At 44.5% G+C, this 12685-nt stretch overlaps 1 protein-coding gene across 1 annotated transcript; it reads right to left on the reverse strand.

Annotated features, from left to right (window-relative positions):
- Positions 1-265: 265 nt before the first annotated feature.
- On the reverse strand, positions 266-9730 carry si:ch73-40a2.1 (tyrosine-protein kinase receptor TYRO3). Its single transcript, XM_038995866.1, has 15 exons — positions 9483-9730; positions 9004-9068; positions 8079-8727; positions 7725-7880; positions 7102-7440; positions 6462-6633; positions 5783-5874; positions 5501-5620; positions 5302-5382; positions 4429-4521; positions 4172-4287; positions 3942-4051; positions 3135-3294; positions 2695-2828; positions 266-1101 (listed from the first exon to the last, which is right to left on the reverse strand). The coding sequence occupies exons 1-15, from the start codon at positions 9562-9564 to the stop codon at positions 780-782; spliced, it is 2691 nt and encodes an 896-aa protein (XP_038851794.1). The 5' UTR covers positions 9565-9730; the 3' UTR covers positions 266-779.
- Positions 9731-12685: the final 2955 nt, after the last annotated feature.

Below are 12685 nucleotides of genomic sequence, written 5' to 3' on the forward strand. Positions count from 1 at the left end.
CGTTTACATTTTCGTGAAAAACAACTTTATAACGGAGTGCCTTTGATTTGACGGCCTGCACATGCGCAGTTCTGCTCGAGACGACTGTTAGACCCGATGACGTGCCCTACGCATGAGCATTGCAAACCAACGTCGCCATGAGCTCGCATACAAGTGTGATCGGGGATTTCTGTTGGAGAAGCAGTTTTAGCTTATCTTCATACTGTACTGTCTTTAGTGACACATCACACTATTCTTGCACAATATCACTCTTTCTTCATGCAAATTTGAGTTCAATGGAAAAATGTAATGCTTTTATGTAGTTATGGGTTTCAAAGATCATCCCTAAAACAATGTTCATTATAAAAAAAAACATAATTGATTATCAAACATTATTTACAGAAGTTGGAGAAACATTGTGGCACACCAATCATCAGTAGAGAAGGTAATGCCCAGCAATCTGTCCACACACACACACACACACACACACACACACACACACACACACACACACACACACACACACACACACACACACAAACAGAGAGAGAGAGAGATACTGTACATATAAAAGTGTCAAGGTGATTTGAATTGATCGATATTTGATATGTTGATTTGTGCCGTGGTATCTAACCACAGAGATAACACATGGAATAAACACATTCCGTAACCGTAGCTGACGGGACATAAAACACCAAACTGACTGAAACACAAAAACACCAGAGAACGCTTTTAAAAAGCAGAGTCTCTTTCACAAATATCATCTATAAAACACCCACAATGCCTTCCTAATCCACTGTCTACACAGTAGACTCAGTTTTCATACACAACAGATATCCTTCCTCATCTTTCTTGGGTGGTTTAGCATTAGCCCCAGCCCCCACAGGGGTGGGCAGGTACACGTTCCTCACTGCGCCCTCCTCGAAACCGGGGTTGTCATATCCATCGGCAACCCACGGAATGTGAGTGGCAGCCTCCAGGCCCTGGTTGATGTAGTGGGCCTCCTGGCTGGCCTCCAGCGGGGGCAGCTCAAACAGAAGGGCTTTGAGCGTCTCCCCCAGCTCCCTGAAACCAGGCCTGTGTCCCGGCTCCCTGTGCCAACAACTCAGCATCACCTCATAACTAGTGGGGAGATGAGAGGTGCAGGGAGAGAGATGAGTAGATATACAGTGCATATATATATATATATATATATATCTACTCTCTCTCCCTCATCTCACTCAATTTCGCGAGATGAGGGAGAGAGAGAGAGGGAGGTAGAGAGGGAGAGAGAGAGAGAGGAAGAGGGAGAGAGAGGAATAAGTCAGACAGCGCAGAAAGGAAGAGAGAAGGGGAGAAGAAGATGGATTGAGAGAGAGGGATGGAGAGAGAACAAAGGAAAAGTGAGACACCGTATCAGAGAGAGGAAGGAAGATGGATTGAGAGGGAGAGGCAGGGTTAACATATAATTAATTACACAGACAATATCACCTCTGTGGACATGCTCCATGTTGCCCAACTCTCAGTTACAGCCTGTCTAGCCCATAAGGCTCACGTTGATTCAATTAGATAGAGCTACAGAACTACAGGGGAGGTCCAGAAGCTAGCCAATAAATATTTGGGGAGAAACCAGGCACACTTTATGTCCCACTGGGCACAGACATCAGTTCAACATCTAGCTTGGATCAGTGGTGTAAAGTACTTCAGTAAAAAATACTTTAAAGTACTACTTAAGTCGTTTTTGGGGGTATCTGTACTTTACTTTACTTTTACTCCACTACATTCCTGAAGAAAATATGTACTTTTTACTCCATATATTTTCACTGGCACCCAAAAGTACTTGTTACATTTTGAATGCTCAGGCAGGGCAGCAATATGGTCCAATTCACGTACCTATTAATATAACGTGTTGTCAACCCTACTGCCTCTGATCTGGAGAACTCACTAAACACATACTGCATTTGTAAATAATGTCTGAGTGTTGGAGTGTGTCCCTGGCTGTCCGTACATTTAAAAAACAAGAACATCATGCCATCTGGTTTGCTTAATAAAAGGAATTTGATGTATAGCATTTACTTTTACTTTATACTTTTACTCAAGTATGACAATTTAGTACTTTTTCCACATCTGTACTTAAGTACATTTAAAACCAGATACTTTTAGACTTTTCCTCAAGTAGTATTTTACTGAGTGACTTTCACTTTTACTTGAGGCATTTTCTGTTAAGGTATCTTTACTTTTACTCAAGTATGACAATTGAGTACTTTTTTCACCACTGGGTTTGATTTACATTAGGTTGAGTTGTCAAATAACGTGAATTCAACGTGAAATTGTCCAAAATGTCACCCTGTCATTGGATGTAGGTTAAAAGTTGGGTAAAACAATACAAAATTTTTGATTCAACGTCATCATATTACAAATTTTGTCTGAAATGACGTGGAAACAACATTGATTCAACCAGTTTTTGCCCAGTGGGGTTCAAACGTGGCCCAAGTTGTCAACAACTCTGTGTGAATCTGTAAACTGAAGTTTTCACTAAATACAGCTACACATTCAAATTCAATTAATTATTGCACTCACACATTACATTGTAAACAGAGGCTACTGGTTACCATATCTACGTTCACAAAACTAGCATCAGTTCTTGTGAACATGTATTGAGCTACATTCCCCCACTGATGCCATAACAAGTGAGGTCATACTACTAAACTAGACAAGAATAAAGTGAGGACTCACAGTTTGTCATCACACTCAGGAAGCTTGAGTCTGTGTCCAGCGTTCAGCAGCTCCAGGAGCTCATGGTTGTGGACCCCAGGATACGGTGTCCTTCCCCTGGACACTATCTCCCACATGGTGACTGCAAATGACCACTGTAGTAAAGGCACACACACACACACACACACACACACACACACACACACACACACACACACACACACACACACACACACACACACACACACACACACACACACACACACACACACACACACACACTTTCTTCAATTTAAACATGCATTGACATAACAGCCAGTTATTTACAGCCATCTTTATGATCACCCTCTGCTAGCTTCAGTAATGAGTAGCATACAGAGTTTGTCCTGGTCAGGTCACAGGGTCAGCTCACACTGCTGGTCCAAGTGATTCCAGTCATCTCTTAGTCATGTGTGACTTACCACATCACTCTTGCTAGTAAAGATGGACTCTGATAGGCTCTCTATGGCCATCCACTTGACCGGCATTCGGATAATCACTGTCTGTCTGTAGTAGTTGTTGCTGTATGTCTTCTTGGAGAGGCCGAAGTCAGCCACACAAACGTGCAAGTCATCCCCCAACCTGGAAAAGACACACACACACGTCATCCCCCAACCTGGAAAAGACACACACACACATCATCCCCCAACCTGTAAAAGACACACACACGAGCGCAGACACACACAGATACAAACACAGCAAGTCTGACTGGTAGTCAACTACGTTATAAACTATTTAATAATATGTACTTACAGCTACAAAGAAAACATGTTTACTACTGCATGGTGATCTGTAGGCATATTCACTGTGACAAGGCTTTGTTTCAAATGATTTACCAACTGGTGTATCCATCCCACTATCCTGATATCAGTCTGTGGCTTGGTACCATGTCCTCGAAGGCCTGGAAGAACCTTACCCATCCTCATTGAACATGTTGGTAGGTTTCATCGTAACATATTCCCTTAGCTGAATACCAATGGTGTGGACATAGATCAGTGGAGGCTGCTGAGGGGAGGACGGCTCATAATAATGGCTAGAATGGAGCAAATGGAATGGCATCAAACACATGCGTTTGATGTATTTGATACAATTCCACTCCATCCATTAACACGAGCCCGTCCTCCCCAATTAAGGTGCCTCCGACCTCCTGTGACATAGATGCGGTCTTCCTTATCTGAGACTCCCGTGTAAGTACACTCTGATTGACTGGCACCCCCTGGTGGACTTACATGCAGTTGCGTGCAGCCAGGTCCCTGTGCAAAAAGCCATGTGAACTCAGATACTCCATCCCTGCTGCAATGTCAACCATGAAGCGCAGAAGACTCTGGTGAGGCACAAACTGTGAGGAGGGAAGAGGTATTAATTTAGATTATACATATTAGTCAGAGACCGTGCACGTGTGATGTGCGTCCTTGTGTCTATGCCTCTTTGTGTGTGGGTGTGCGTGTGTGTCTCTCACCATGGGAATATCCCCGTAGCGGGTAGCGATGAGGAACCGGCGCAGGTCTCCATGCTTCATGAAGGGTAGGATCACCAGAGGGACTGGCAAAGGAGAATCCTGCTCCAAAGTGACCCCTGCAGGACAAACACAGATACTTTCAGAGGATGCCAATACTGCAACAAGAATTTGAAGGATGAATGGAATGTTGAGTGATAGCATTAAAGTCGGCATTGAAATACGTTACAGAGTAAGGTGAGCTAGTAGGGCAGAATTACCAAGAAGTTTGACAACGTTGATATGGTCAAAGTGCTGCATGATCTCTGCTTCCTTCAGAAACGACTCTAAGTCCTCCTGCCTGTGGAGTCCAACTGAAGCCACACAGGGAGAAAACATACAGTATAAGCTGTATAAACCACAGGTGAGGGCGGGCTCATTAATGGCTGGAATGGAATAAATAGAATGGTATCAAAAATATCGGTTCCCATGTGTTTGATAACATTCCATTCAGCCATTATTATGGGCTGTCCTCCCCTCAGCAGCCTCCTGTGCTACAGACATACAGTACTAAGGAATAGGCTGCATTCATGTTACATGGGAATATTTCAAGATATCCATTCATTTTACATGGGGATACTTCAAGATATCCATTCATTTTACATGGGGATATTTCAAGATATCCATTCATGTTACATGGGGATATTTCAAGATATCCATTCATTTTACATGGGGATATTTCAAGATATCCATTCATTTTACATGGGGATATTTCAAGATATCCATTCATTTTACATGGGGATATTTCAAGATATCCATTCATTTTACATGGGGATATTTCAAGATATCCATTCATTTTACATGGGGATATTTCAAGATATCCATTCATTTTACATGGGGATATTTCAAGATATCCATTCATTTTACATGGGGATATTTCAAGATATCCATTCATGTTACATGGGGATATTTCAAGATATCCATTCATTTTACATGGGGATATTTCAAGATATCCATTCATTTTACATGGGGATATTTCAAGATATCCATTCATTTTACATGGGGATATTTCAAGATATCCATTCATGTTACATGGGGATATTTCAAGATATCCATTCATTTTACATGCGGATAATTCCCTGAATGATGCGTACCTCTCATGGTCTTGACAGCTACTTTGATGTCCATCCCTTCCTCTGGAGTAAAGATCCCCTCGTAGACAGAGCCAAATTCTCCTGGAGGTACCGGCAAAACACATTATAATTCACTGGAACATGCTTCATTATCAGGATAGAATAGAAAAGCAGGCTGCAACTAGAATAGAATGTTATATGATAAGTCTCCTTGACTGACCAGCTCCCAGCTCCTTTCCCAGGGTCAGCTGGTTCCTGTCCACCAGGACATCCCTCAGACTGGTAAGTAGTTTGTCACCAACACTCTCCAGCAACTGAACCACACCAGGTACCACCACCACTATAGGAGACGAGAGAAAGGAGAGGGGGGGGGGAAGAATGAAGGGAGAGTCAAATGGGGACACAACACTGTTATCTACATAGTTATTCTGACAGTCCTGTCTATCTGAGTCAAATACTGTGTCTACTGTTTATAGTGAATTCTTGGCAGTGTCAGACTCACTGTTGACTTCCTGAGGGGCAGCGTGTGAGCCCTCATTACGACCATAGGTCACACCTGTGTGAGAAGGCAGCAGTTCCACCTCCTGGTCTTGACTGGAAAATAAATATATATATATGAACCTCTACATCCAAGCTAGATCAAAAAGGCTCTGTCCCCAGCAGAGGAGGCTGGTGGGAGGGGCTATAGGAGGACGGGCTCATTGTAATGGCTGGAATGGAATTTTTGCAACAGAGTCAAACGTGATTTCCATATGTTTGATGTGGTTCCAATAATTCCATTTTAGACATTACAATGAGCCCGTCCTCCTATAGCCCCTCCCACCAGCCTCTGGTCACCAGGTGGGTATTCTGGTTTGCCTGAGTTATGTGTATTTACCTGAGCTTGGTGTATTTACCTGAGCTTGGTGTATTTACCTGAGCTACGTGTATTTACCTGAGCTACGTGTATTTACCTGAGCTTGGTGTATTTACCTGAGCTTGGTGTATTTACCTGAGCTTGGTGTATTTACCTGAGCTTGGTGTATTTACCTGAGCTTGGTGTATTTACCTGAGCTTGGTGTATTTACCTGAGCTTGGTGTATTTACCTGAGCTACGTGTATTTACCTGAGCTTGGTGTATTTACCTGAGCTTGGTGTATTTACCTGAGCTTGGTGTATTTACCTGAGCTTGGTGTATTTACCTGAGCTTGGTGTATTTGCGCCGCAGAGAATAAACAGCAGCAGGGACCATAATCAACAGCAGAAGGACTCCCAGTACAGCTCCTATGATCACCCAGGGAGAGGGACCCTCCACATGGGAGTGGTGGGGATCCAGGGGGATGGGACCAGGGGTGTTTATCACTAAAGATTTCCCTGTAGACAGACGGGTATCTTCACATCATTTGAAGTGGGTTGGATTCATATCTGTCCTGACATGCCATGTCATTCTACATCAAAAGGAAATGAGCTGTATATATTATCCATAACCTTGCACATGTGTGCATCGGCACAGTGAGGCTTTTAACAGCCAAGGTTAGTGCTCTGAGTCATGATTATCTTTAAGCAGCGTTGTTAGCATCAGCCGTTTCGGTTTTGTTAGTATACCGTAACAGCGATGCCAAATGTGATGACATCATCCAAACTCACTATGAAATGTTATGATATGATAAGGGTATGGTCACAGTAGGATGGTACAATTCTTATCTTGATCATGACTCACACGTTCTTCCTTAGTTTTAACCAATCAGCATTCAGGATTAGACCCAACCGTTGTATCAGCAGCAGCAGCTACAGCTGTGTTAGAATGAGGTAGTAGTAATGACATCATCCAGACAGACTCACATCTATGAATGATTATGGGTGCTGTTGATGACGCTGCTGCTGCCCCCTGGTGGAATGACACGTCATTTCTTGCCCGGACCGACAGCCGGTAGTCCGACCGTGGGCTGACCCATGTGAGGTTGACTGCAGTGACGGTCAGTCCCGCTGAGGCAGGGAGAAAGATGACCGCCTCCCCACACACTGCCCACTGACCATCAGTCCCTCCCTCTCTCTCTGAGCATTCCACGTCATACATCACTTCCTGCCTCCCTCCCAGGTCAATGGGAGGGTCCCAAAGCAGAGTCAGTATTGAGTCATTGAGGTGCTGGACTGTTACATTTACAGGAGCAGAGGGTGGTCCTGTGGAAGAGAAATACTAAATGCCAAACAGCTCGAGATATTGGAACATAAGAAAATTAGGAAATGAAAGAAACATGGTTGTCACCTACAAACATGTTTCCCATTGTCGTTAAGATTCATGAATGACCCTCTCTGACTTCTCCAATATGGCACATCCTTATTCAGATGAAGCAAGTTGTTGAACTATTTACTACATTCTACACAACTCATCCATAAATCTTGTTTGATACTTCTGCGAAATTACAAAAATAATGTGGTTTGAGGAACTCGTCGGAGTGTCTTACGTGTGCACCCCATTACATACGGGTCACCCGGGAGGCTGAAGTACCCCTGACGACAGTCACACCCTTCTGCACCCTCCCTGTCCGTCTTCCTGTTGGGTGGACACGAGCGACAACCCCCACTCTCATTGGCTGCCTTGTAGTATCCAACTCTACAGGCTGTTGGAAGAAACCCAAATAAATCTGTCAAGGCTACTACACAGATAGATGGCTAGCCCTTATAAGATGCATGGGGCCAGGAGCTTTTCCCGACTTTGCGACCTGACCTGGAAAAACTCCTGGCCCCAAAAAATATACTGTGTATCTACTAGAGTCAAACTCATCATAGTGGTGTGTTTCGGGTTGGTCTTCACATACCTTCACAAGAGTCCACCTTTTCTTGGTGACCCGGGGCGCAGGTGCACCCACCTTGCAGTGGACCCCACTCCCCATTCACCTGGCACTCCCTCTGAGGGGGCTCCACCTGCCCCTCTACCCCCACGGTGCCTTCAACACAGGACCCTGTCAATGACCCCGCTCCTGCAGACGCTCCCTCAAACCCAACCAGGTGGCTGACCAAAGGAGGACATCTCCTGTAGTACAGCCTGACTGAGGATAGGAAGATGCAGCGCCCTGAGTAGGTGAATCCAAGATGGAAGCCATCGTGTGAGAGAGGCTCAGTGTTTAACACTAATTCCAGGCTGTTTTTAAGGTACTCCTTGATCTGATGCACTTCTGTTGTGGTGCTGAAAGTCTGAGAAGTTTTTAGATTGAGGGGATTCTGGGATTCACTAAATTTGGACAGTGGAGAGTCTGATTCCAGAAGGTGGACCTGGAGTGGACTCAGCTGATTGGATGATGACTCCTCTTCCTGGGCGAATTGTAGGTCCAATAGCAGGTGCAGGGCATCCTTCCGTGCAATCCAATTAGTCAGTAGTGATCTTGAACTGGGTTTGTTGTTGACAGCGCAGGCTTGATAGACTGGGACTTGGGTCTCTGAACCCATCTTCAGTAATTTCTCACTCCACTGTAGTGACAGGAGAGGATGATACAGTATGTTATTAGGCATACAGCCATAGGCCTACTGTAGGACAGGGCCAAAAGCACCAGGGGCCAGTTTCCCTCATACAGATTTAACCAAGTAATGGACTAAAAAGCATCTTCAACAGAGATTCTCGTGTGTCAGGGAAACCGGCCAAAAATGTATTTCATGAATGATCTATAAAGTAACTGGTCTAAACCTCCACAGCATCTAGTGTTTCTGCTAGACAGAGAGAGCAGAATGGGTAGCCATCCTACTTACTGCTTTGGAGTTTGGATAAGATGTCCATTTCAGACTGGCCTGTTTGACTGAGTTGAAGAGCTCCACTGAAAGGAAGAGGAGAGAGGGGACAGAGGCGGGGAACGAAGGGAGAGGATTGGAAGTAAAAGTGGTTTATTTGACCCATAATGTAAGCCTATTGCAGCTCTCAAATAATATGGTGTTCTGGCATGAAATGTAAATACTGTAAAGTGCACAGACAGTGTCAGTCTATTTACATTATACAAAACTTTCTCTTCTATTTAAAAAAAATTATAAATACAAGTATAATTTGGTTCATTTTAGCAGTGTAATGTACAATACAGTAGCATATTGCTACCAGGAGAATTGAAAAGAAAACTATTGTTAATCTGAAAATATTATCAAATATAGAGTACAGACTATTTGTGTGGCTAGTCAACGTATACACAACAACGTATATCATTCGGACGTCATCTTGAACACCTGTATGAATGACTTACCTTCTTGCGAGGCTGTTTGCGCAAAGGTGCCGCCACAGTATATACATAACCAAAGTACAACATTCCACCTGACGGCCGACATCGTCCGCACACTTCCCAGTCTTCTCAAATTCTGTCAAAATACATCAGAACACACTGTCTTCAAGCGATGAAGAGGTGCTATTATGAGGAAGTTTAAACAGGAACCACCTTTTCCACAGTGCATTTGGTCTGTAAGACGTCTATAGCTAAACTGGCCTACATGTCAAATATTTTGGTCATATTGCGATAGCGGGAACTTCTTTCAGCCTGGAATCCTCAGTTTGACCATAAGAATGTCGCTACGCCTGAAGGCTATTACGTTACTTGAGTTCCCTCCTCCACCCACCCCTTGGTAGAATAACAATAGTACAGAAAGGAAGATTAGAGTGCTGAGGCCTGAAGTTAATTTGATAACCTCCATTCTGTCACTCAAATATCCTAAATATCCAGCCAGGTCTCTCCATTAAAAGTGCACAGATACCTAGTCCTACCTTCTTTATCAAAATAATTTTATTTTGCAGAATACTTTTCTATTAGAATCATTTACATTAGAAGAATATTATAAATCTGAAAGAGTCAGTGGGGGGGCTGTCACTGTTTTTGTTGATGATGATCAACTAATCAAATATTATTTATGAAGATGATTTTCAGTTTGTTAACTTCATCAAGCATGTTAGAATGGTGTAAAATCACATACAAAACTGCTCATAACATGTCATATGAAGGCAGAGAAGACTTGAGAATAGGCATATTATTCAGGCGTTTCTGCTGTCATCCTGACAGACTTACTGTTTTCCCATGAAGGATGCTTGTCCTCCCACTGATCAACACATGCCCAGTATTGGTCAATATCTTCCACTTCTTCTTTTTTTCCAGATCTTAAATCACATGACTTTGCTATTTGGGTCAATTTCTGCTTTCCACAGTACAAGTACAAAGAAAACAGATCAAATCAAATCAAAATCAAAGTTTGTCACGTGCGCCGAATACAACCTTACAGTGAAATGCTTACTTACAGGCTCTAACCAACAGTGCAAAAAAGGTATTATGTGAACAATAGGTAGGTAAAGAAATAAAACAACAGTAAAAAGACAGGCTATATACAGTAGTGAGGCTATAAAAGTAGCGAGGCTACATACAGACACCGGTTAGTCAGGCTGATTGAGGTAGTATGTACACGAATGTATAGTTAAAGTGACTATGCATATATGATAAACAGAGAGTAGCAGCAGCGTAAAAAGAGGGGTTTGGGGGGGCACACAATGCAAATAGTCCGGGTAGCCATTTGATTACCTGTTCAGGAGTCTTATGGCTTGGGGGTAAAAACTGTTGAGAAGCCTTTTTGTTCTAGATTGGCACTCCGGTACCGCTTGCCATGCGGTAGTAGAGAGAACAGTCTATGACTGGGGTGGCTGGGATCTTTGACAATTCTTAGGGCCTTCCTCTGACACCGCCTGGTGTAGAGGTCCTGGATGGCAGGCAGCTTAGCCCCAGTGATGTACTGGGCCGTACGCATTACCCTCTGTAGTGCTTTGCGGTCGGAGGCCAAGCAATTGTCTTACCAGGCAGTGATGCAACCAGTCAGGATGCTCTCGATGTTGCAGCAGTAGAACCTTTTGAGGATCTCAGGACCCATGACAAATCTTTTTAGTTTCCTGAGGGGGAATAGGCTTTGTCATGCCCTCTTCACGACTGTCTTGGTGTGTTTGGACCATTCTAGTTTGTTGTTGATGTGGACACCAAGGAACTTGAAGCTCTCAACCTGCTCCACTACAGCCCCATCGATGAGAATGGGGGCGTGCTCTGCCCTCCTTTTCCCATAGTCCACAATCATCTCCTTAGTCTTGGTTACGTTGAGGAATAGGTTGTTATTCTGGCACCACCCAGCCATGTCTCTGACTTCCTCCCTATAGGCTGTCTCGTCGTTGTCGGTGATCAGGCCTACCACTGTTGTGTCGTCTGCAAACTTAATGAAGGTGTTGGAGTCATGCCTTGCCATGCAGTCGTGGGTGAACAGGGAGTACAGGAGGGGACTGAGGAGGGGACTGAGCACGCACCCGTGGGGAGCTCCAGTGTTGAGGATCAGTGTGGCAGATGAGTTGCTACCTACCCTCACCACCTGGGGGCGGCCCGTCGGGAAGTCCAGGATCCAGTTGCAGAGGGAGGTGTTTAGTCCCAGGATCCTTAGCTTAGTGATGAGCTTTGAGGGTACTATGGTGTTGAAAGCTGAGCTATAGTCAATGAATAGCATTCTCACATGAGTGTTCCTTTTGTCCAGGTGGGAAAGGGCAGTGTGGAGTGCAATAGAGATTGCATCATGTTTGGGCGGTATGCAAATTGGAGTTGGTCTAGGGTTTCTGGGATAATGGTGTTGATGTGAGCCATTACCAACCTTTCAAAGCACTTCATGACTACGGACGTGAGTGCTACGGGTCTGTAGTCATTTAGGCAGGTTGCCTTTGTGTTTTTGGGCACAGGGACTCTGGTGGTCTGCTTGAAACATGTTGGTATTACAGACTCAATCAGGTACATGTTGAAAATGTCAGTGAAGACACCTGCCAGTTGGTCAGCACATGCCCGGAGCACACGTCCTGGTAATCCATCTGGCCCCGCAGCCTTGTGTATGTTGACCTGTTTAAAGGTCTTACTCACGTCGGCTACGAAGAGCGTGATCACACAGTCGTCCGGAACAGCTGATGCTCTCATGCATGCCTCAGTGTTGCTTGCCTCGAAGCGAGCATAGAAGTGATTTCGCTCGTCTGGTAGGCTCGTGTCACTGGGCAGCTAACAGCTGTGCTTCCCTTTGTAGTCTGTAATAGTTTGCAAGCCCTGCCACATAAGACGAGCGTCAGAGCCGGTGTAGAATGATTCAATCTTAGCCCTGTATTGACGCTTTGCCTGTTTGATGGTTCGTCGCAGGATTTCTTGTAAGCTTCCGGGTCAGAGTCCCGCATCTTGTAAGCAGCAGCTCTACCCTTTAGCTCAGTGCGAATGTTGCCTGTAATTCATGGCTTCTGGTTGGGGTACGTACGTACAGTCACTGTGGGGACGACGTCCTCGATGCACTTATTGATAAAGCCAGTGACTGATGGGGTGTACTCCTCAATGCCATCGGAAGAATCCCGGAACAAGTTCCAGTCTGTGATAGCAAAACAGTCCTGTAGTTTAGCATCTGCTTCATC

This window comes from Salvelinus namaycush, chromosome 6 (assembly GCF_016432855.1).
Source record: "Salvelinus namaycush isolate Seneca chromosome 6, SaNama_1.0, whole genome shotgun sequence".
NCBI classification, from domain to species: domain Eukaryota; kingdom Metazoa; phylum Chordata; class Actinopteri; order Salmoniformes; family Salmonidae; genus Salvelinus; species Salvelinus namaycush.

What these genes read in the sequence shown, in the direction of transcription:
- si:ch73-40a2.1 (XM_038995866.1), bottom strand. Translation starts at nt 9,564, where the DNA reads ATGTCGGCCGTCAGGTGGAATGTTGTACTTTGGTTATGTATATACTGT. An exon ending in AAAGGTGGACTCTTGTGAAG is followed by an intron (nt 7,881 to 8,078) that starts GTATGTGAAGAC and finishes TTCTTCCAACAG; the next exon opens with CCTGTAGAGTTGGATACTAC. An exon ending in CTGGCTGCACGCAACTGCAT is followed by an intron (nt 3,295 to 3,941) that starts GTAAGTCCACCA and finishes TGTCTTTTCCAG; the next exon opens with GTTGGGGGATGACTTGCACG.